The sequence below is a fragment of the Eleutherodactylus coqui genome, chromosome 3 (genome assembly GCF_035609145.1).
Source record: "Eleutherodactylus coqui strain aEleCoq1 chromosome 3, aEleCoq1.hap1, whole genome shotgun sequence".
Taxonomy (NCBI): domain Eukaryota; kingdom Metazoa; phylum Chordata; class Amphibia; order Anura; family Eleutherodactylidae; genus Eleutherodactylus; species Eleutherodactylus coqui.
In genome coordinates this window covers 207,424,038-207,449,142 of record NC_089839.1, presented here as the reverse complement: position 1 = coordinate 207,449,142, position 25,105 = coordinate 207,424,038, and the positions used below count along the sequence as shown (strand labels likewise).

General features: G+C 45.5%; 1 protein-coding gene across 2 annotated transcripts; it reads right to left on the bottom strand.

Moving 5' to 3' along the window:
• Nucleotides 1-6,664: 6,664 nt before the first annotated feature.
• On the bottom strand, nucleotides 6,665-24,537 carry GRM2 (glutamate metabotropic receptor 2). 2 transcript variants are annotated; one of them, XM_066594670.1, is made up of 5 exons: nucleotides 24,088-24,537; nucleotides 21,561-22,398; nucleotides 15,389-16,452; nucleotides 10,068-10,236; nucleotides 6,665-6,738 (listed from the first exon to the last, which is right to left on the bottom strand). In XM_066594670.1, the coding sequence occupies exons 1-5, from the start codon at nucleotides 24,535-24,537 to the stop codon at nucleotides 6,665-6,667; spliced, it is 2,595 nt and encodes an 864-aa protein (XP_066450767.1). The 2 variants fall into 2 exon arrangements, with proteins under 2 accessions (XP_066450767.1, XP_066450768.1); XM_066594671.1 differs by lacking the exon at nucleotides 24,088-24,537 and having other exon boundaries at nucleotides 10,056-10,236; nucleotides 21,561-22,266.
• Nucleotides 24,538-25,105: the final 568 nt, after the last annotated feature.

The window sequence follows — 25,105 nt, the reverse complement described above, 5'->3', positions numbered from 1 at the left end:
TGCTCTAGTGAAGTCCTGGAGGGGGGAATGTGAGGTTTACATTAGAGGGGCGTTTAGTCGGAGTGTGTTAGCAGATCGGAGTTTGCAGGCCTTAAGATGTATGGACATTATTTATGGATATCTTAAGTAATCAGTTGGTTCTTGAAGTTGGTATTTGAAAGATGGTAAAATGGATGTGTGTAAGAATCTGAGGGGCTGTGACAACTGGAAGACACAGAGCATCTCCAGCGTGGCCGGTCTTGTGGGGGTGTTCCCAGTATGTAGTGGTTGGTACCTACCGGAGACAGCTGGTGACAAGGTGATGGATGTCCAAGCGCCATGGCGGGAGGGAGTATGCGCATGCCATCGGTCTGGTTTGATCCCACAGATGAGAGAATGAAGGACACTTTACCTCTGAAGTTCACCGATTATAGATCTAACAGGGCATCGCCACATGCTATGCAGCCACAGACCGTTCAGAGTGCCCACGTGACCCCTGTCCACCACAAAAAGTGCCTCCAATGGGCACGTTGGCATCAGAACTGTTCCATGGAGCAATGAAGACGGCGCCTGGTCAGATGAATCACGGTTTACATCATGTGAACTGCTGGGTGCGGCACTTATCAAGGAAAGAGATGGCACCAGGGTGGGAAGAAAATAGGCCATTTGGGCAGTGTGATGGGCAATGTCCTGCTGGGCACATGTGTCCTGGAATCATGTGGATGTGACACGTACCACCTATATAATGTACAGACAAGCCCCCCCTTCGTGGCAGCGGGATGCTCTAATGGCAGCGTCCTCAGCAGGATAATGTGCCCGGCCTCACTGCGGGAACTACTTAGGACCATGACAGAGATGAAGGTGATGACTTCTCCTCCCAGGTCTTATCTGATCAAAGGGAAGAACTCTGATCCTTGGAGGCGGCACTGAGTAATTACCGGATCCGCTGCTGACACCACAGGACGTTTCAGAGCTCTTGTAGGGTCTGGGTCATGGTGGGGGAACTACACAACATTAGTCAGGGGATTTTAATGTTCTGGTTGATTGCCATTAACAGCGGGATCGTTTTACCTACTGCCAGAGGGCGACCCCCTGTAATTGGCAGCGCCAACACCGATTGCTGCTTCATCCTCTGGACTGTTGGCGTATGTTCACACAGTAGATTTTATGTGCAGAATCTGCAGCAAATCCACATCCCATTACTTTCAATGGGAAGCTGCGCCATAGTCTAGACTAGTCTATATATCACTTCTTGATGTGGATTCTGCGTCGGCAAGTTCAGACATGGATTTGCCCATTCAAAAGGGCTAAATGCGTGTGCAGAACCACTCAGGCGGGACAGATATGCTGCGGAATGTCCGGCGTACAGTCTGCACCGTTTTGAAATCCCAGCTATATGAATGAGTTTAAGTGATTTTTCGTCTACATGGAGTGGAAAATATCCACTGCGCAATTGTTCTGCGGATTTTAATGTTGTGGAAAATCGGTGTATAAGCGGCTTTTTCTACATGTTTCCACAGCAGAATTTAACGTAGAGGTAATATAGAGGAACATCATAACGTAGAGGAAAACCCGCTTAAACGAACGTAAATCAAAATCACACTAAAATCTGCATAAACAAAAACCGCCCCATTAGCCAATAAAAACGGCATCAAATCCGCAACAAACAGCAACTTATGTCTTGCGGATATCAGGACTGTTTATTAACTGCCCTGCGGAACTTCTGCAGCGAATCTGTCCTGAACATAGCCTCAGCCTGTATTTACACGGAAGAGTGCAATATTGCCCTGAGACACTTGGACCAATATTGCGCTTGTAAACCTTAATTATTATGCAATGCCTTTTGAGAAAAAATTCAATCGCTGCACGCATGTGAAAATCACCCATTGGTCTCTATGGAAGCAAAAATACATCCCCTTATGGAAGAATGGGTGATTCTTCAACAGAATTGTCCCAACCTAGGACCTGTTGCAGTTTTTCTTTTGCATTGCTTCTTCTCCCAGCGCTGCAAAAGACAAATCACACATTAAATGCACTTTTTTTTAAAATAATGGCTTCTTCTCTCTCCCATGAGCTTTCTGTGCATCTTGCAATGCACAGAAATCGTTCGGTTTATGATAGAAGGGGCTGTACTAAAAGTGTCCACTAGGTGGCTCCACAAGGTCTTGTAATCACAAACATTCAACCAGATTGACAAATTATGGTGCCTAGGATTAACCACTCACTCACCTCTTCAGTATCCGCTGGTGGTAATGTCAGCTGATGGTTTCCAGGAGAGTCTGCATTTACTGTCCTTTCTGTAAGAGACCTTACACAGAGGACGGAATTACGCCACAGAACGCGGCCATCTGCGGAATTCTACACCAAAGTCTGCAGGTCTAACGTTTGATGCGCAATTGCAGGCAAATTTTAAGCCATTCTCAATTCTGCATCAATATCCCCTAGAAGCCTGTGGATTTTGGTGTGGAAATTACCGCGGCTCGCAATACGTCGCGCCATGTGACAGATCCCTAAAATTTCCAAGCCTGCCTTCTACTCTCGTTTATGTCCACATTCACACCCATCATTGGAGGAGGAGTGTATATATGGCTTGTATAGGCATCCAAAATATCCCGGCAGTGATTTCTATCATCTCCACACTATGCTGCCAGGAGTGATGGAGATTTAGAGTTCTGATGCTTTTCTGTTACGTATGTTCTTAGTGTTTCAAAATTTCTGATTGCTGTCAGTGAACGGAAACATAGCTGTAGGCTGAAGTCGGCTCCTGTGCCGTTCCTGCTCACACAGCTGGGGGCCTGTTACAATGCATATTGTTAGGATTTGTGTTGGCACACACAGAATATTGTCTATGCGGATACATTGTAACAACTTCTCAACTGTGGGATTAGTTAAAAACTAAAGTTCTAACCCCCTAATGACCCATTTTGGATTTTTCCTCTCCACTTTCACATTATAACTCTAATTCATCCATTAACGTGGTTATCTGAGGGTTTGTTATTTTTTGTGGGATGCGTTTTACTTTTCAGTGGTACTATGGAATGTGCTGGAAGACTTGTTAAGCCTTCTAAGTGGAGTGAAATGGAAAAAAAACAATGTCGAAATCTTTGGGAATCTTGTTTTTATGGCGTGCATGCTATGGCAGGAATGATGTAACTATATTCTGAGGGTCGGTACGGTTACTGCGATAGCCGATTTATATAGCTTTTTTTTTGATAGCTGGACTTTTACGGACACAGCTATATCAAATATCTTTTGGGGGTTTTTTTGTTTTGATTTTTTATTATAAATATGGGGAAAAGGTGTATATTAAAACTTTTTTTTACTCATTCTTTCATTTTTTTTTACTCCCCACAGGGATCTTGCACTTACAGTTTACTGTAATACCATAGTATTGCATTATACCACATTCTGACAGGAACTCTATCAAGCCACGCAACAGTCATGCCTTGATTGGCAATCAGCCATGGCAGCCTTGGGGGGTCTTCAGAAGACCCCAGTGTGCCATGGCAACCGAACGGCACCTTATGATCTCATCATGAGGGTGCCTTTTGGGAGCCCTAAACAGTGATGAGGGCATTTAAATGTCACTGTTAGAATTGATAGTGGCATTTAAAGGATTAACCCTCTCCAATCCACTGTCTGACATCTAAAGACATTCTGATTTAAGGCTGTACAGCTCTGATGTTGGAAGACGTCTGTCGGGGTTCTCTTAGTGTCTATTGCCAACCTCTCTGCTGTCAGAGCCTATCAAATGTGTCACCTCATGCAGTACTGGCTTTAGCCAGCAGATAGCGCCATTGTATAACAGCAGAAAAAGAGTAAGCCCCCTAGGAAAACCAGAGTAGAAATTGGATTGGAAAGGGTTAATAGCGGTCGATTAGTGTTCACACTGATCAAGGCTGTTGCGGACGAGTGTCCGCCGGTACCCACTGTATGTGGAGCACGATCGGCTTCCGATTTTGGTCCATGCAAATCTTGTATGTCCAGGACATAATTCTACGCTTTTTGTTGTGAAGGGGTTAAACAGGGATGTTCCCATTCACTGACAGAAAGCAAAGACCTTGAAAATGATAAAGTGATGCATTTTTAGGGTGTAAGCCAGAGTTGAGTACAAAGGTGGCAATTTTTGTGCACACTGTAATCTGCAACATTTTGCCTTTGTGCTCTGCTCTCCACCATTTTTCTAAAACTGAGAGGGGGCAGGGCTGCTCCTGATCGGTCAGATTTATTATATACCAAATATATATACACTGTGTATATATAGTATGTCTTGATTAATGGCTGTTGGGCGCTGCAGCCTCTGCTGGTATCAGGAGGAAGATGAGCGGAGTTCTGCTTCCAGCTACTGTTTGACCTCCAACTGCTGAGTGAGGGACAAGAACCCGGCAGCGACCATCATCTCCGCACAAGACGAAGATTCTTCAGCCCTGACCTACATGAGAGACCCAGATACAGAACATGATCCGGAGGCTGATCCCAGCCACACAGACACCATGACCAGTGCACAGCTCTGCTACATGTGCATTGGGAATAGTGTCTGCAATGCTTCTGCCGTATCCCATCACCTCTACTGTGTCTGTAGGTGACCAAAATACAGCATGGAACTCAGGATAAGGAATGTATGTACATAGTGACTCCACCAGCAGAACAGTGAGTACAGCTCTGGAGTATGAGACAGGATAAGTAATGTATGTACACAGTGACTCCACCAGCAGAATAGTGAGTGCAGCTGTGGAGTATAATACAAGATGTAACTCAGGATCAGTGCAGGATAAGTAATGTATATACACAGTGACTCCACCAGCAGAATAGTGAGTGCAGCTCTGGAGTATAATACAGGATGTAACTGAGAATCAGTACAGGATAAGTAATGTATGTACACAGTGACTCCACCAGCAGAATAATGAGTGCAGCTCTGGAGTATAATACAGGATGTAACGCAGGATCAGTACAGGATAAGTAATGTATGTACACAGTGACTCCACCAGCAGAAGAGGGAGTGCAGCTCTGGAGTATAATACAAGATGTAACTCAGGATCAGTACGGGATAAGTAATGTATGTACATAGTGACTTCACCAGCAGAATAGTGAGTGCAGCTCTGGTGTATAATACAAGATGTAACTTAGGATCAGTATAGGATAAGTAATGTATGTACACAATGACTCCACCAGCAGAATAGTGAGTGCAGCTCTGCAGTATAGTACAGGATGTAACTCAGGATCAGTACAGCATAAGTAATGAATGTACATAGTGACTCCACCAGCAGAAGAGTGAGTGCAGCTCTGGAGTATAATACAGGATATAACTCAGGATCAGTACAGGATAATTAATGTATGTACAGAGTGGCTCTACCAGCAGAATAGTGAGTGCAGCTCTGGAATATAGGATGTTACTCAGGATCAGTACAGGATAAGTAATGAATATACACAGTGACTCCACCAGCAGAATAGTGAGTGCAGCTCTGGAGTATAATACAGGATGTAACTCAGGATCAGTACAGGATAAGGAATGTATGTACACAGTGACTGCATTGATTATAGAATTTGTATATGTGACCTGTATAATGGATTGCAGGGATGGAGCTTCACCTTTATGGGTCATCCTTGGGTAGGAAAGTGTGCTATACTTGGGATAGGTCATAAATATCATAGTTTTGGGGGTCTGACTCTGATCCCCGATTACCAGGTACAGCTATTATTGAAGGCTTGAAGCTGTGTCTGGTAAACTATGAACAGGATGCAGCTCTCACTTTTGCTCCTCGGCCCTTCGATTAGCGGATTAGTGGGGGTGCCTTTAATCAGACCCCACCAACTAATGGCCTATCCTAAACATCACCTTGTCACGGACAACCCCTCTAAGTCTTGTGACAAAATAGCCGGGGTCTGTAACAGATAGACAGAATGTTTAGTCGAGGCTCAGATATTTTATTTACATCACATTGGCGCTCACAACCGCTACGTGGAGATGTTTCCGTTTTTCATTTCTCCTCGTTGCTGATTTAGTGCAAATAAAAATGGGCAAATACTGAATATTGTCTCATTATTACATAATCTGCTTTGTGTCTCTCTGAGCAGGGACCTTAAGGATTCACCACTGGGGCCCCGTAGCTTACTCGGGGGCCCCTCTCCACCATGACCAGCATTAGCAGTCCGTCCGTTCAGAACACAGGAACGTTCTGGATATTAGGTTCTCCGCTCTTTTTCAGTGGATTTTCCTCCATAGGTTCTGCAGATTCCTCCACTTTCCCAGCTGCACCAGGTCCCTCAGCTGCTCCGCCTGGCATTCATGTCTACGTCATTGGTTGCATCAGTTGGTGGCCACATTTGCAGATACATACTGTACATGTCTAGTGTTCCTTCCGAGGGGGTCTTCTCAGCCACCATTTGTCCTGTACATATTTCCACTCTAAGGAGATGGATATTTTCTCGCGGCCTCATTTTCTGCTTCCTTGGCTAGGGGCCTCTCATTGTGGCCCCATGTTTCTGTACAAAAGGCGAGGAGATGTACGGAAATGTTTGGTGTCGGATTTGAGTCCTACAAGACCAATGTATTTCAGCAGCCATTCCTGATGGCCACTAGGGAGGACCGGGTTTCTCCAGGCTTCTCCTGTTGGATCCAGATGAGGCCTGACCTTCCATGATGTCACCATTACATCATCAGCTCCGGTGCTTTCCAGCACTCACATCACAGGGACGAGGTTGTAGAGTCAACTACTTCTCGACCATTGCACACCGTGGGGACGTACTGCACGGTGGAACCTGCAAACACAACTGAATTAGTCCTGGGACCCTCTGCAGAGCCTTTATGGGGGCGGACTGGTATTTCTGTAGGTTTATTCTATAGGCTTTTTAGAGGTTTGCTGCTTCTTATGGGGAAGTCAGGGCTGATCTTTCTGCTACTTTATTACTACTGTAGGGGGTAGCATTAATGAGCAGTTTGTTAAGTCTCTCGTTAGAGAGGACGTGAAGTCTCTGCAGGTTAATGGGACGCCGCCGGCTTCTGTAGGGACATAAATTTAAATCAACCCATTAAAAGAGCCCCTGGGGCATTGTGGGCAGCGAGGAAATGACAATGGAGAAGGGGCTTGTAGTCCTTCGCCTGCATTTCTCCACATCTGAACCGTAGTTAATGGCAGTAACATATGGGGACCTCTCTATAGTGATTCCCTTTCTGCTTGCAGCCTGAATAATGAAGATCCTTTAGCGTAAGAGCTAATGCAGTGTATGCATGGGAGGGGTTGGGGGTCTCCTGCACAATGGGCTTGTTTTCATCTTCAAGTAATTCATTAAAACAAGCTCAGGCAAACCTGTGTCATTCTGTAACTACACAGCCCAGCATGCCTGCTCCTTCACCAGTCTGTCCGCAAACCTATCAATGCAAGCATAGAGCCACCTACAGCGGTGTTTAGATACTACATTTGTCATATTTCTGCTTATATTTGACCTAAAACTACATTATGTATTCACACAAGTCCTAAAAGTCGGTAAAAAGAAATATTAGACAATGATCCAATAACACGTTTGTGAGTGGCAGAAGTATGTGAACCTTTGGTTTCAGTATCTGCTGTGACCCCTTTCTGTAGTAATAACTGCATCTGAACATTTCCGATAATTGTTGATTAGTGCGGCACATCAACTTGGAGGAATCTTAGCCCATTTGTCCATACAAAACTGCTTCCGCTCTGTTGTATTGGTGGGTTTCCTTCCATGAGCTACTTGCTTCAGGTCATTACACAACTTTTCTATAGGATAAAGGTCAGAACCTTGAATTGGCCATTCCAAAACTTTAACTTTATTCTTCTTTAACCATTCTTTTGTAGAGTGATTTGTGTGCTTTGGGTTGTTGTTTTGCTGCATGACCTCCGTTCTCTTAATGGTGGTGAGCTGTCCTGGCCCAGATGCAGCTGAATAGACCCAAACCAGGATACTGCTGTAATGCAGTGTTTGCCTTTCTGCAAACATAACACTTCTCATTTAAGCCCAAAAGCCCTATTTTGGTCCCATCTGTACACAATCATTGTTCCAATAGCATTCTGGCTTGTCTAGGTGGTCTTTATAAAACTGCAGATGAGCAGCAAGGTTCTTCTTGGAGAGCAACGACTTTCTCCTTGCAGTCCTGCCATGCACACCATTGTTGTTCAGTGTCCTCCTGACGGTGGACTCATCAACATTAACATTAGCTATTGTGAGAAAGGCATTTAGTTACTTAGAGGTTACCTTGGGTTCCTTTGTGACCTTGTGGACTATTATACACCTTGCTCTTGGCGTGATCTTTGTTGGCCGACCACTACTGAAGAGGGTAATAATGGTCTTGAATTTCCTCCATTTGTACATAATCTTTCTGACTGTGGATTGGTGGAGTCCAAACATTTTAGAGATGGTCTTGTAACCTTATTCAGCCTGATAAGCATCAAGAACTCTTCTTCTGAAGTCCATAGAAGTCTTCTAAGACAGGTCAACTGCTCCCCCCTGATTGTCATGCCATTGATTGAAAAACCTGACTCTAATATCATCTTCAAATTATCTGCTGATCCTAAAGGTCCACATACCACTCACACGTGATATTGGATCCTCAATAAATAAATGACCAAGTCTAATAATTCTGACTAAGAGCTTTTACTCACTAGCGTTTTTTTATTGCTGTGATATCGCTGCATTTTTTTTTTACTGCAAATGTCAATGGGACTTTCTAATGTTAAAATCGCAGACAAATCGCAAGTTTGCGCTTCTGCGATTTTTGTGTGATACGATTTTAACATTAGAAAGTCCCATTGACATTTGCAGTAAAAAATGCTAGTGGGTAAAAGCCCTTCTTTATTAAAGGGACTTGTTATTTATATAGCACCAACTTATTCTGCAGCACTTTCAGGTAATTTATTACCCCCAAGCAAGCTGGATCCTCATTTCACCAATCTCAGAAGGATGAGTCAACCTTGAGCTGGCTACCTGAACTGTGTGGGGATTGAACTCACAACCTTCTGGTTATGAGTAAGAGCTTAACACTCTGCACCACATGAGGTCCATTTGGTTTTCTCTATCTACTTTTAGGACTTGTCTGAAAATCTGATGTAGTTGGAAATATGGAAAATTCTGAAAGGTTCACAAACTTTTCAGCACCACTGTATAACCTTCAATATGGCCAATAATCCTTCCGTAGGGTCCTATTGCTGGTCAATGGTTGCCAGACTTCCCAAATGCTGAGAGCAGCAAAGTGTTTCTATACAGGACCCAGCACTATCTCTACTTGACTAGGAAGGCATGGATGCACTACACAATGGTATGGCGCCTGGGCCCCTGGAACATGGATTTTAATTTTGTATTGTGGCTCCCATAAGAGATAAAGAATAAAACCAAATTGCAAAGTTGAATAATAGTATGTGAGGAGCAGAAATCCGCTTTCTGTGCCTCTCTAAGTCCCGTGGGACTGCTGCTATAACTAAAATAATGAAAGTGTACTGGAAAGTGGCCTTCTTCTACGATACATGCATGGAGCCATCGTTGAACCTTGGTGTTCATCCCAGGGATTCTTGGTGCAGATTGGCACCTGAATTTCCTGCAGAACACGGTGAATGACTTCCTCTTTATCAACCTTTGGGGGGTAATAGGCTTAACTGGATGGGCATATGTATTTTTTCGATCTTACATACTCATATGATACTATGATGAATTGACCCTTTCATAGCAGAAGGAGGATGCTGTGAGTATGCTAGCCTTCTTCAGTCATAGCAGCGGTCCTACAGGACTTAAGGAAACATGGAAAGTGGATTTCTTCTCACATGCTACTCTTCAACTTTGCAACTGGGTTTTTCTCTCTATCTCTTACAGGGGATAAAATACAATATCCATGTGTAGTGCATCCATGCCATCCTATTCAAGTTCCCTCTTGTTATTTCACTATAGGACACCAGTACTGAGATATAGCGCTGGATCCGGCTTTTTAACTACACCCTGTATAAGTATACTGATATCTGTGATGTCCAGCGTTAATGAAAAGGGAGCTGTAATGGCTGCTACTAATGGTCATCATCACATAGGAAACCTTGGAGATGCACAAAAGTTTGTTCTCAGGAGCTGACCCTCATACTTACCATGTGACCCTCCTGCCCCAGTGGCACTGAAGCGGTTGGTGGCACTGCGGTGACTGGTGACATTTTTCTGCGGCTGGAACATGATGACATGGAGTTTTGGAGTAAAGAGACATCCCAGGACCACCGAGCCACTGAGACTGACCGACACACATAGGGTAGTAGTCTGCACCTGAAACCGAGGAAAAGGTGGAGGAAAAGTCAGGGGGTCCATGTACAGAAAACTCTCATCATAATAAGAAGATAGCAACTCTTATCATACTCATACTATAGGAATGAATGACACCAGCATCAACCAAAGAAAAGATCCAAAAACTTCTGCACGATTCACCCACTTATCATCGACCCCCTATTACAATGTGACACCAAGAGAGCACACATACGAATCAGGGCTCCCACCTCCTAAATATGATACATAATAATGGCAGAGCACTGTTTATTAGAGGTCCCACTGCACGTCCCAATTGGCACGAGCCAGAAAGTGCAAAACTGTCCCCCCTGAGGATTTTGAAAATGGGTAACATTCACAACTTTTTTTTTTTGCCATAACTGGGGCTATATCATCCCCCTTAACTAACCAGCCTAATTGATAAATCAGCATTCCCCCCCCCCCCTTGTGACACCCTATATAGACGTTCTATAGGTACTCTTCTGCAGTTACACTTTCCGGCAAGTTACAGTGAAGGCACCTTGTAGATATTCTTCCACCATGACCGATTGTCACAAGGAAGCAGCTGGAGGTGAGTGCAGAGAAGAGGGAGAGCACCATGGAGAAGAGAGCATGAGAATGCAGCAGAAGGAGAGGACACAAGAGAACCCTAGGGAGACGATGTAAGGAGTGTAGAGACAGTGGAAGACGGAGAAGCCTATTGATGATGCACTATTTCCATAGCTGCTGGGTCAGGCACACCCAACTACTTTTTAACAATAAAAAGAGGGACAAATTTTATGGCACCCAACAAGGTTTATGTTAGGCGGAGCACGTCCCTTTTACTCTTAAGCCACACCCTTTTCACTTTCTCAAAATAGTAGTGCACCTCAGTGACCCCCTCACAGTAATAGTGACCTTCAGTTACTCTGTTACAGTAATAGTGCCATTCAGTGAAAAAATTAACAATAACAGTGCTCCTCTGTGCCCCCTCACAGTAATAATGACCCTCTGTGACTCTGTTACAGTAATAGTGCCCCACAGTGATCAACTCATGGCAATAGTGCCCCTTAGTAACCCCCTCACACTAATAGTACCCTTCAGTGACCCCTCACAGTATTAGTGCCCCTCAGTGAATCTGTTACAGTAATAGTGCCCTTCAGTGACCTCCTCACAATAAAAGTGTCCTTCAGTGTCCACGCAGAGCAATGGTGCCCCTCAGGGACACCCCTCACAGCAATAGTGCCCCTCAGTGACACCCTCACAATAACAGTACCCTTCAGTTACACCCTCACAGTAATAGTGCACTTCAGTGACCTCCTTCACAGTAAAAGTGCCATTTAGTGACCCACTCATGGTAATAGTTCCCCACTGTGACTCCCTCACAGTAATAGTTCCTTTCAGTGACCATTCACAGCAATGGTGTCCCTAAGTGACCTCCTCACAATAACAATGCCACTCAGTGACCCCCTAACAATAATAGTGCCCCTCAGTGACCCCCTCACAGTAACACTGCCCCTTAGTGAACGCCCCAGAGCAATAGTGCCCCTTAGTGACCAGTCCCATAATAGTGCCCCTCAGTGACCCCCTCATAGTAATAGTGCCCCTTAGTGACCCCTTCACAGTAATATGCTTCAGCGACCCCCTCACAATAATAGTGCCTTTTAGTGACTCTCTTACAGTAATAGTGCCCTTCAGTGACCCCTTACAGTAATAGGACCCCTCAATGACTCATTTTCCAGTAATAGTGCCCTGCAGTGACCCTCTCACAGTATTAGTACCACTCAGAAACCCCCTCACAGTAATAGAGCCATCAGTGACACCCTCACAATAATAGTGCTGTTAGGTTGGGCTGCTGCGATCTGTAGTACTATGGGTTTCCAGGAGCACACCTTTAGAGGTGTGGAATAATTGTGCTGGCTGGGTGTGGATTTCTCCAGCCAGCCAATCTCCACTGGTCTGCAGCATATATATACCAGTCCCTCTGCAAGAGGAAGCTAGTGTCCCTTCACTCTAGGGTTTGGGTTTCTTGCATGGCTGTTATGTGTTGTGTGTGTATGGTGCTGGACATAAGGCGTGATCAGGTATGTTTAGTCTATATGTGTGTGAACAGTGATGTGTTCTGTGGGTCTGCGCAGGTGGCCAAACATTAAGTATAAACAGTCATGTTCTGTGTAGCATACTAACCCTAGTGTGTTGGTGTGAACTGCATCCTGTCCTGCTTTGGTTCATTTTCCACCCTGGGCAATTAGGTCCATAGGTTCCAGCACAGAGCCGTCCTTATTGGGACAATTGCCCCGCTTGCAGACAGGTTGCTTGTGGATGTTGTCTTGTTAGAGTAAGGAGCCACGAGACAATGAGGACCCATGATGTGTGCTCGCATGCTTAAGTGTCTTGGCCAATACACAAACTAATACTACATTCTTTAGTTATTTCATCTGGCTATGCGTGCAGGTATGCTTGGTTCGTGTTTTGAGCATTTGTCAGTCATGTTTTATGTCTGTTCGTGAATCCCACCTGCAGTTCAGCAGTTTATGGATAAGGAAGACGTTACAAGTGCCTTTTAATGACTCTCTTACAGTAAGGGCTCCTGCACAATGGCGAGGGGGATATTGGGCCGTGATTCGCTGCCCGATATCGCCCTCGCAATCCTTCTGAAAATTCCTGGATGTGAGGCATTTTCACATCCCCATGGGGGTTCCCTTCATCCCCACTGTGGCTGTCACAGCTATCACGATGTTCTCCCATTGTTTTTAATGCTGCCGCTGGCAGCGTTGGGGACAATGGGCAATATCATAAAAAGAAAAGAATATGCAACATTGCAGGACTGAAAACATCACAAATGAGAATGAAACCATTGAAAATCATTGGTTCTATAATCATGCGTTTTGACTCACTTTTGCACCACAAGAAAATAGCGAGATTTTCTCACCAGTGTGATAGAACCCTAATAGTGCCCCTAAGTGACTCCTCACAGTAAAAGCCCCCTCAGTGTCCCCCTTACAGTAATAGAACACCTCAATGACTTCCTTGCAGTAATAGTGCTCTACAGTGACCCTCTCACAGTAATTGTACCCCTCAGTGACCCCTCACAGTAATACCCCTGCATGCCCCCCTCACTTATGCTTCTACATAAACCCTCTCAGTAGTAAGGCCTTCGCATTCCCTCTTTAGGTTTCTGTTAGGCTGAGCACATCTGTTTTACTCTTAAGCAACACCTTTTGCACCACCTCAAAATAATAGTGCACTTTAGTGACCCCTCACAGTAATAGTGACCCTCAGTGACTCTTTTAAAGTAATAGCGCCTTTCAGTGACGCCTCACAGTAATAGTGCCCCTCAGTGACCTCTCACAGTACTAGTGCTCCTCAGGGACCTCCTCACAGTAATAATGCCCCTTAGTGACCCACTCAAGGTAATAGTGTAACTTAGGGACCCCCCACAGTAATAGTGCCTTTTAGTGATTCTATTACAGTAATAGTACCCTTCAGTGACCCCTCACAGTAATAGCATCCCTCAGTGGCACCCTCACAGTAATAGTGACCCTCAGTGACTTTGTTCCAGTAATGGTGCCCTTCAGTGTCCACTCAGAGCAATGGTGCCTCTCAGTGACATCCCTGACAGGAATAGTGCCCCTAAGTGTCCCCCTCATTATAATAGTGACCCCAGTGACACCCTCACAACAGTGTCCCTCAGTGACCCTCTCACAGTAATAGTGCCCCTCAGTAACCTCCCCAGAGTAATTGTGCTCTTCAGTAACCACTCATATCAATGGTGCCCCTCAGTGACACACCTCACAGCAATAGTGCTCCTCAGTGACGCCCTCACAATAGCAATGCCCCTCAGTGACCCCCTAACAGTAATAGTGCCCATCAGTGACCTCCCCAGAGTAATAATGCCCACAGAGACCCCCTCACAGTTATGGTGCCCCTCAGTGACCTTCCCAGAGTAATAGTGCTACTTAGTAACCCCTCACAGTAATAGTGCTCCTCAGTGACCTTCTCATAGTAATAGTGACCCTTAGTGACCCCCTCAAAGTAATAGTACCTTTAGTGACAACCTCACAGTAATAGTGCCTTTTTGTGACTCGCTTACAGTAATAGTGCCCCTTGGTGAACCACCCATAGTAATAACACCCCTAATTGACTCCCTTGCAGTAATAGTGCCCCTCAGTGACCTCTCACAGTAATAGTGCCCCTGCATGTTCCCCTCACTTATGCTTCCACATGCACCCTCTTAGTAGTAAGGCCATTAAATTCTTTTTCCAGTAATAATACTCCTGCATGCCCCCCTCAGTAGTCATGTTCCTGCATGCTCCCATCGGTAATAATACTCTTGCATATCCCTACTCAGTAATAATGGCTCCCACATGCCTCACATCAGCAATCATGCCCTCTAGTGTTCCTTACACAGTAATAATGCTCCCATTTATGCAGTAAAATAATAAAAAACTGACTATACTCACATCTTCTCCTACCCCAGTCCTCCTCTCACTTCCAGGTTACACAATCACATCATTACTGCAATCCATCCCCAGCCCCAGCATTATTACAGCTAAGGCCCATAATTGGCCGCAGTGATGACATGCTAGGTGGTATGTGATCGCACATACCACCTAGCATGTGGTATGTGATGACATGCTAGGTGGTATGTGATCGCACTACCCAAAAGTGAGTGGAGGGCCAAAGCGGCACAGACTGGAGCTTTGGGGTGAGTATAGGCTCTTTTCTATTGTACTCTATTCCTTGCTGCCTGTGCAGGCCATGTCTTCTGCCTCTGGGGACGGTAGGACGGCACCCAAAATCCAGGACTGTCCCATTGAATACAAGACGGTTGGGAGACATGCATATGACACTTTCTATAAAGATCCACCACTTAACCCTTTCCAATCCACTGTCTGACGTCTAAAGACATTATGATTTAAGACTGTACAGCTCCGATGTTGGAAGATGTCCGTCGGGGTTCTCTTACTGTATATTGCCAGTCTCTTTGCTGTCGGAGCCTATCCAACGTGTCACCTCATGCAGTACTGGCTTTAGCCAGCAGACAGTGCCATTGTATAATGGCAGAAAAAGAGTAAGCCCCCTAGGAAAACCGGGATACAAATTGGATTGGAAAGGGTTAAATTTCAGAATATCCCAAGTCTTCTTCCCCCTGGACGTAGAGCACGGTTCTCACCCTGTAATCACTAGAGGTGACATAGAAAATAGGCAGGAAGGCGAGCCAAATGATGCAGGTGGTGTACATAGTAAATCCAATGAACTTGGCCTCATTAAAGTTCTCAGGACACTTTCTTGTCTTGAATGCATAGAGGGTGCAGAGCAGAACCAAGAGGACGTTGTACGAGAGGGACACCAGCATGCTGCCATCACCGCTGCTGCACTTTAGCGTCACCACATAGCGTTTATCCGGGGCGGTGTCCTTACGAGTCCCAGCTGGCTCTAGAAGCAGCCACACCAACACCACAAGCAGCTGGCAAGAGATGAGAACCATGCAAATGCCAACCTGGGAGGCTGGACTTATAAAACGAGGCCTCTGGACCCCATCTCGTGCGCCATTGAAGATACGGGCAATTCGGTTGGTCTTGGTTAACAGTGCTGAGTAGCAAATAGCAAAGGACGTGCCAAGTCCAAGCCGACGAAGGGTACAAACAGTGGTGGATGGCTTGGCAATGAAGATGAAGGTCATGGCATAGCAGAGTAGCACTCCAATCAGGAGGATGTAGCAGAGTTCACGCCCCGAAGCCTTCACTATGGGCGTATTATTGTTCTGGACAAACACCCAAACTACAAACAGGGTGGATAGTAGACCCAGGCAGGACAGACAGACGGGACCCAGAGCCCATGCGTCACTCCAACGGATGTACTCCTGAGGAAGCTCAAAGCAGTCTTTGAGGTCCACATTGGGCCAGTACCCGAGACCGCAGTCTTTACAAGTGAACTCGTCCAGGAGGTACTCGTGCGGCTGGCAGGGGATGCAGATCCAGCAGCAGACGTCTCCAGGCTGCATGCTCTTCACCTCATTTTTTTTGCAAGGGTCACTGCACTGAGACACAGGCACTGAGCTGCGTGCCCATGGGATCAGGCTGGTGTTGAGCGTCAGCTCTTCAGCCCAGTAGCCAACTTTCTGGTAGCGGTAATGTCCATTTGTTTTCAGGAAGCTGAAGATGTTGTAACGACCTATTCCATCGCCAAATTTGTCGAATCTCACGATGCTGCGAGTGTCCGGAGGAGGGAATGGAGCTGAAGGAAAACAGAAGGATTATTACAATTCAACACTGCATTTGGTAAGGAGGATCTAAACTAGTAAGCGAAGGGGATCTACAGGGATCCAACGTAAAGATGGTCAGATTTTCCATCCACTGTGTCTGTAGGTGAACAGAATGCACTATATAACATGGGCCAGTACAATGCTCTCCAACCTCCGGCTGTTGCAAAAGGACGACTCTCTGCCACAAACTGTCAGAGTATGCTGGGGGGTGTAGTTTTGCAACAGATGGAAAGCCGCAGATTGGAAAACTTTGACTTAAGATATGCTGGAGAAGTAATATCATAGTAATAGAGCATTGCTCTGAAATGTCATGTCTGAAATGTTCTTTAGTAGAGAACTACTCGAGCGAGTAGTGCCTTATGCGAGTACCTGCCCGCTTGTCTCTAAAGATTCGGGTGCCGGTGGGGGGCGGGGAGCGGCCGGGGAGAGAGAGGAGGAATGGGGGGGAGGGATCTCTCTCTCACTCTCTCCCTCCTCACTCCCGCAACTCACCGCTCTCCCCCGCCGGCACCCGAATCTTTGGAGACGAGTGGGCAGGTACTCGCATAAGGCACTACTCGCTCGAGTAGTTTGCCTAAGCGAGTACGCTCGCTCATCTCTATTCTTTAGCTCTTTTTTCTTTTATCCATTCATCAATGCTACTATCTAAAGGCTTGTTTTTTGGGGGGGGGGGGGGTGAGTTGTATTTTTCAGTAGTACTATTTAATATATCATATAATGTACTGAAAAACTCTTCAAAATTTCTACATGAAGTGAAATGGAAAAAAAATCTGCCATATTTGGAGGGATCTTGTTTCTACGGAGTACACATTGCGAATAAAAGGACATGATAACTTTCTTCTTTGTGTTAGTACAATTACTACGATACCAAATTTATACAGGTTTTTGCTGTATTTCTTTTAAAAAATAAAACCTTTGGAAAAATATATTATTTTCTGCCGCCATGTTCTGGCCACTGGAACTTTTTTATTTTTCTATTGACATAGTTGTGTGAGGGATCATTTTTTTTGGTATCATTTTGGAGTTCATATGGCTTTTTGATTGCTCTATATTAAATTTGTTTATTGGAGACGGGGTGACCAAAAAAGCTAAATTCTGGTGTTGAGTATTTTTCTTTTCTGACAACATTCACCGTGCTGGATAAATAATATGTAGTTTTGATGGACTGGACTTTTATGGATGCAGCAATACCAAATATGCCTTTTTATTTGTTTATTATAAATAAAGGAAAAGTTTTTTTTTATTTTTATTACCGTATATTTTTTCTAATAAGTAATAAAACTTTTTAAAACTCATTTCTCATCTTTTTCAGTCCCCACAGGGGACCTGAACTTCTGATTACTCATACAGTACAATGCAATACCTAAGCATTAGGCTGCGTTCACATGACCGTTGGTGATTTTACGTGCGCCCGCCGGCGCCGTAAAAATACGTAAACGGGCGCACAAATCTAACATTTATGCGCCCATTCAGATGGCCCTGGCCCGGCGCATATACGCCAAGCTCACATTGCCATTGGGCAGGGGTAGACAGTTTATCTCTGCTAAGCAGTTCTCCCCCTTCCCTCCCACTCGTCATCTGTCTGCAAGGGGAGGAGTTGGGAAGGGGCGGGAGCTAGTGTACAACGCTCCCGATCCTTGTCACAGTCGCGGCCGGGGGCGGAGAGGAGCAGGGAAGGGGGTGGGAGTTTAGCAGTCATGCTGCTAAACTCCCTTCCACCTCCCTTTTCCGGCAGGTGTCATAGGCTCCCATAGGAGTCTATACAGCCGCAGCTGGCCGAAATGCACTATCCTGGCCGGTCGAGGCGCTTTTACGCCGTGGAAATACGCCCATGTGAACTGATGAATTGTAAACTAATGCATCAGAGGGGCAGCGTATATCAGCCGGGCGTGAAAATGTGGCCGATATACGCCTGTGTGAATCCAGCCTTATACTGTGTTCTGACAAGGATGTCTTGATAGGCAATCAGCTATAGCAGCCCTGGGGATCTTCATAAGGTGCCATGGCAACCCCAAATAGCACTTTGCGATCTCATCCCGGAGGGTTGGGGACTTTTTGGATCCCTGAACACTGATCAAGGCATTTAAATGCTACTGTTAGAATTGACAGAGACATTTAAAGGGTTAACAGCAGTGTTCATGCTGATTGCAGCTGTTGTGGACGGTTGTCAGCTGTCAAAGATAGCTCCCAACCCGCTGCTTGCAAACCCCACACGCCCAGGACGTAACTGTATGGCTTGGCGCATAAAGGTGTTAAAGGGGGTGTGCCAAGTTATAAACTTATCCCCTATCCACAGGTAACCTTATGACTGATGGAGGTTCTACTGTTGGGACCTCCACCGATCCAGAAAACGGGGGTCCAGTTGGTCGTTTTGATGACAGCGCCAAAGATTACTGAGTTCAAGCACTTTGGTAAACTCCAGTGGTGTCACTGAAGTGAATGGAGCAGCAGCACACCTGCGTGGCCTCCGCTTCAATCACCTGGGTACCGACCAGACCCCCATTCTTGTGATTAGTGGGAATCCCAACGGTCGGAACCCCACCGATCATAAAGATTTCCCCTATCCTTTATATCCTTTACACTTTAATGTGCCGATCCAATCTGAAAATCGTGTCTTCATGCACCGGTCTTAATCTGAAGTGCATTGACGTAAAATGCACCAAATTTATTAAGAGGCGCACATCTGCAGTCACTTTATGTCTGTTGAAAAAAAATAGACCTGTACGTTATCAAGAGCTGCCAATAAGCAGTATTTCTATATTTTTAAGATCTCTGCTTGCTGTTAGTGAATGAAAGCATTCTTCTTTCTAACCAAAGCCATTCAGCTGATGACTTTGTTACAATGTATCAGAGCTCTCTCCTGTAACCAGTCCTCCCACTTGTGAGCTTCACAAGTTCTCAGCCTCTGTTTCTATTCACTGACAGCAAAACTAGATCTTGAAAATGGTGAGAGGGGAATTTATCAAGTGATCTGCACCATTTTTATGACATAGAGAAATTGCAAATTATAGTGCCAGCCATAGTGGGTGTGATTTAGTGGAGAGGTGTGGCAATCTGATAAATTCATTCAGTTTTAAGTAAAAAAAAATGGCGCAAATCTATAAATACTTATAGCAGGCATAGATTTCTAGCATCAGCTCAGCTCAGAATTGTGCATCGCAGTCAAATGCGCCAAATTGATTAAGAACTGCATGCCTCTTAGTATATTTGGCGCATCCGATGCTGTCCTAAAGCCATATAATTAAATCTACACCTGCTATGAGTATTCAAAGATTGGCACCGCCTTTCATGCCATATTTTGGTTTGAACTAAAAAAATTGGTTGGACTTCTGCTAGCCACGCCCCTCCTGCTAAACCCCACCCCTTTCTGCCACTCAGAAAGAGTAGAGAAAGTCACAAATGATAGCAGCAATATGGTATGTGCCATAATTTACGACTTTTCTACGCCATTAAGGCTGCTGGCATACTTGCCTATTTTGTGACCGTGGGCAGTCCGTGTAATTCCACATGGATGTTTTTTCACACAGACCAAGAAACTTGCGTCATGTCCTAACCTTATCCACTTCACAGGTAAGAGGTTGGACATGCCCCTGCATCTGAATGTGCCATGGAAATAGCGGCCACATAACGTGACGAAACTTAACCATTCATTGCAATGGTTTCGTTTTGACTGTCGGGATTCTCACACGCTGATACTACACGTGAGAAAAGATAGGACTGGCCTTAACTTTCTTGCACATAAGCTTTTCTACGTGCAAGAAAGATGGGGCAGGACCTATCTTCCCGTTTTGTTTTTTTTTTGTCAAACCCGTGTGCAATAGTTTGAATGGTCCAAAAAAAAAAACTTGGTTCATTCGCTAATACACTCCGTAGCGGCGAGTGTATTAGCGCATGCGCCAATGTGTTTTTGACCTTAATGGGAGTGATAGAAATAGCCAAGAATGAGCACTCGGCAATCTCCAACACTGTAATTGAAATCAATAGAGCCAACGTGTGCTTGAGTGGCGAGGGTCCCACTAATCATAAAGCTTTCCATTATGCTTTAAAATTGCTGCAAATCATGTCATAAATTCCCCTCTGAATAGAAGCAGAGACTGAAAACCTGTGAGGATTATATGCTGCTCACAAAGCAGGAGGACTGCTTACAAGAGAGCGCTGAGATACATTGCGTCAAACCTATCAACTAGGCAGCTTTTCAGCTTCTGAAGGCAAACAGGAATGTTCCCGTTCACTGACAGCAAGCAGAGATGGATATAAAGTGACGGTGGATGGCCTGCGGTCCAACACCTAATTTTATGTGCCCTCCACCTGGCTGTTCAGCAACCTGACAGGTACTACACTCACCCAGTCTGCAGCTCCAATCCAGCGGCGGCAGTGCAGAGTCTGTAACTGCTGACTTCTCCCCTCGTCCTGAATGCAGCGCACATGCCAAGGGAATAGGTCAGCAGTCATAGACTCAGAAGCAACTGCTGCCCCCTGGACCGCTGCTGCAGGCTGGTGAGTGGAATGTTTGTAGGGATTCTGCATGGCCAGAGGTCAATAGGGGGCACTATTATTACTGGGACTACTATGGGGATCACTTATCACTACTGGGGCCAATAAAGGGAACACTATTACTATTGGATCCACAATGGGGGCACTATTACTACAGGGGCCACCAATGTAGGGCACACTTACTACTGTAGCCACTGTGGAGGTCACTATCACTAGTGGGGCCACTATGGGGGACCCTATTACTACTGGGGCCACTATGGGGGTAACTTACTACTGGGGCCACTATGAGGAACCCTATTACTTCTGAGGTCACTAATCACTATTATTACTGGAGTCACTATGGGGATCATTATTATTACTGGGGCCACTATAAGGTACAGTAGTATACTAGGGTCACTATAGGGGTCCCTTATTACTGGGGCCACTATGGCTGTTACTATTACTATACAGTCTTACAATTACAAACGGCCCTTTGAAGGCAACCATAAGGCTGATGTGGCCTGCGTAGAAAATTACTTTGACATCCTTGATCTAAGGAAATATGAACATTAAGGTGTACGACCAAAGGACAAGAGAATCCGCTCACCATCGAACTTCACGTTCAGGATGTATTCCCGGTAAAAGCGACGTCCATTGAATGGGTTCATGGAGGGACAGAGGCTGCTGGCATTAGGGCACAATGCCTGATACATGTTGTGCAGTGCGTGAGCTATGGCATATACCGCGTTCACCACGAACATGATCTTGGACTCTTGCTCGAACTTGACGTCTTGCAGGGAATGTTTACTACAGTCGGAGGAATTGAGCCAACAGTGGAACTTGTTCTCCCAGAATTCTTGGAAGAATGGATTCCGTGTGTTAGTGTAGGGATGTAAAGCCTGGAAATATCTGGAGAACTCAAACAACGGGTACGATGCCAGCTCGATAGTAATGGCCCCCTCAGCTACCTCCTCACTGCCGGACACCACACTCTCCAGCGCTCCCCAACCATCACTTGCTACCCACATAAAGGAAACGTTGAGTTGTTGGGCAGCAGCCAGTAGTTCCCGGGCATCCTCAATCTTGGTGAAGAGCACGACCACCCGGGCACTAGGCTTCTGCTGGAGGGCTTTGATGACACTGGCAAAGGTTTTTTTATTCATGGAGCGTCCAACCTTTTCGGAGGTAGCAATGCAAATATTACGAGCCCTGGCTTCCTGCTCAAAGGCTTCAATGCCGGTTTCCCCATAATCCCCTTCAGAGGCCACAGTTGACACGTAAGTCCAGTTGAAAAAGCGTAGTATCTCTGCCATGGCCTTGGCTTGGTAGAAGTCAGGAGGCACAGTGCGGGCAAAGAAGTCATAGCGGGTCTTATCGCTCAGCTTGGCACTTGTAGAGGCGTAACTGATCTGGGGGATCTGGAAGAGCCTCAAGAGGTTGGCAACCTGTTGGAAACAGAGAAAACGAGGTTGGGTACAAGATGGAGGAGGACAGGTTGAAAAGTCATGAGGCATGCAAATATTATCTCATTGTTAGGAATATGCTAATTGTGTGATTATTTAGAATCTTATTTTGCTTCTCTCAGACATACATGAACTAAAGAGTTATTTTTCTGTCCTAGACAGAGAGCTAAAGTCCAAGTGTTTAAGCTAGGTAATGAAGATGTGTATGTCTCAGGGCTTCTTCACATGGCCGTGATTTTGTACTGTTATGCGGTCATGAAAATCACACCTATTTTATTGTGTTTTATGTGCATACAACCCCATTGTTTTCTATGGGTTTTGTTTGGAACGCAGTGCGTATGTACGTTTTTTTTTACAAATGTTGCTAGGAGACATGAGAATAAAGTAAAAAAAGAAGAAACTAGAAAGCCGGTGCAGGACAGTGTGCGTAACAAACACTGTACATGCATAGGCATACACGAGCGAAAATGGGAGGATACAGGGGGATACACCATTCCCTACGTAAATGAAACGCTGCAATTTTTACGCAGCATTTCACAATATGGTCACATGAGCCTGACCCAATAACATAAAAGTAGACCCATTAAACACATAAAAGTAGATACAGGATCATGTGACTTCTCTCGCAGAGTCGCTGATTGACTGCACGCATTGCATGGCTGTCAGGATGTGCAACCAGTAGTTAAGACCAGCAGAGGAATGGGAATAGTAAGTGTTTACCCCAGTCTGGACCTGTTTCTCCCCCCCCCTCCCCCCCTGGATAACCCTCTTCACTATTGCTGAAGGGTTGACTGTACATTAAAGGGGTTCCCAAATATGTGTCATTTCTCTTAGAAGGGCCCCCTGTTTATAAGCTGATCATGGGGTTTCCTGTTGCTGGAACCCTGCAGTGATCAGGATCTGGCAGAAAGTGTTTGATTTCCCTGCAGCACCCCCACAGGAGATAATAAGTATTACATGGTAATCAATGGGCAGTCATTAAATATACCTACATGCTGGGTCCTCCAGAGAGAGAAACTTTCTTATTAGCCACTCCATAGCTCTCCATTTTGGACAAGGAAAAGAAGTCTAGAAGCGGTATGGCAAATTTGAATGACAGGCCACGTCCCTTTTACGTAAAGCCACACCCTCTGTATCCAATAATAGTGCCCTTTGGTGACCCCCTCACAGTAATAGCGACCCCCTAATTATGGCCCCAATAGTATTAATGCCCCCATAGAGTCCCCAGTAGTACGAGTGACACTCATAGTGGCCTCAGTAATAATAGTGACCCCCCCATCCCAATAATGGCCCTAGTAGTAACCATCATCCCCGCAGTGGCCCTAGTAGTAATAGAGAACCTGGAGGAGAGGTCAGGGTCACACTAATTACAACAGTGACAGCCACTGCCGCCTGACTGGGACTACAAGTGAACTAAATGCTTGTTGTGGAAGGGGGGGGGGGGGATATGCCTCCTGCCAACCGGAACTGGGACAGCATCCCAAATCTGAGATTGTTCAGCACAATGCGGGACGGTTGGGAGACATGCCTAATGAGGTGTATGAAAGTGGGTTTTGAAAACCAGGTAATCCCTTTAATGAAAGGGCCTCACGCTATTATATGCTGATATGCCAGAGAATAGACTTTACATGCATTGAATGGACCAATGTAGATGTTTTTATATACATTTACCTGTATAGAGACGTCACTATAAGAGCCTCCAATGACTCCACTAATTGCTGTCAGTGTCTCCCCATGGATAGCATAGGACCCATCCGGGCAGAGGTACTGAGGACCGTCACCCCGAGTCAAGGATCCTCGCACCAACTCCAAGGCTTGCTCCAAAGCATAAGTGTCTTTAGAGCATGTGTCCAGTATGTGGGCTCCCAGTTTAAGTCCTGGAAGAATTCTGGGGTCCTTGTTAATGGCATCTAAAGCAAAAAGCATGGCTTCCAACCGTTGCAAGCCTCTGTGCTCATTCATGCGTCCACACTCAGAACCAGGGCCCCCTTTCTCATGGACTGGGAAGAGGCCCCCTATGACCAGATCACCTTCAATACGGATTTCCGGTCTGGGAATTTTGCCGCTTTTCTCAGTAGTAAAAACAGGAAGCAAGAACAGCGTCCAGAAGAGGTTAGCCATTGGCTCAACCAGATGTAACTGTCCGATATTAAGGAATCGCTTCAGGAGCTGCCGGAAAACAAGACAAGATAGCTAGAAGACCTTGGGAAATGACCAGGGAGAGCAATAAGCAAGGATGGAGGAGGCATAGAGGACCCAGAGACGGGCTCCTGGACCTTTATCCTAAGGGGAGAGAAAGAAGAGAAGAGGAGTCAGAGCAGAAGTGATGAAAGGTGAAGGAAAGAAAATGCACTTTTCCTTAGCTTAGATCAATGAATAGAAATAAATATGGAAGCATGATCGGCATATAGACACAGATCTATAGAGAGGCAGCACTATCTGTACCTACATCATTTACATGGAGAAACGGGGAGGTAGTACTATCTGTACCTACATAATTTACCGGGAGAGATAAGGAGGCAGTTCTAGCTGTACCTACATCATTTGCAAGGATAATTAGGGAAGCAACACTATCTGTACCTACATCATCTACAGGGAGAGACAGGGAGGCAGCACTATCTGTGCCTTCATTATTTACTGGGGGGAGACAGGGAAGCAGCACTAACTGTGCCTACATCATTTACAGGAA

What these genes read in the sequence shown, in the direction of transcription:
- GRM2 (XM_066594670.1), bottom strand. Translation starts at nt 24,537, where the DNA reads ATGGCTAACCTCTTCTGGACGCTGTTCTTGCTTCCTGTTTTTACTACT. An exon ending in ATAGTGACGTCTCTATACAG is followed by an intron (nt 22,399 to 24,087) that starts GTAAATGTATAT and finishes TGTTTCCAACAG; the next exon opens with GTTGCCAACCTCTTGAGGCT. An exon ending in CCTGAACGTGAAGTTCGATG is followed by an intron (nt 16,453 to 21,560) that starts GTGAGCGGATTC and finishes GTTTTCCTTCAG; the next exon opens with CTCCATTCCCTCCTCCGGAC.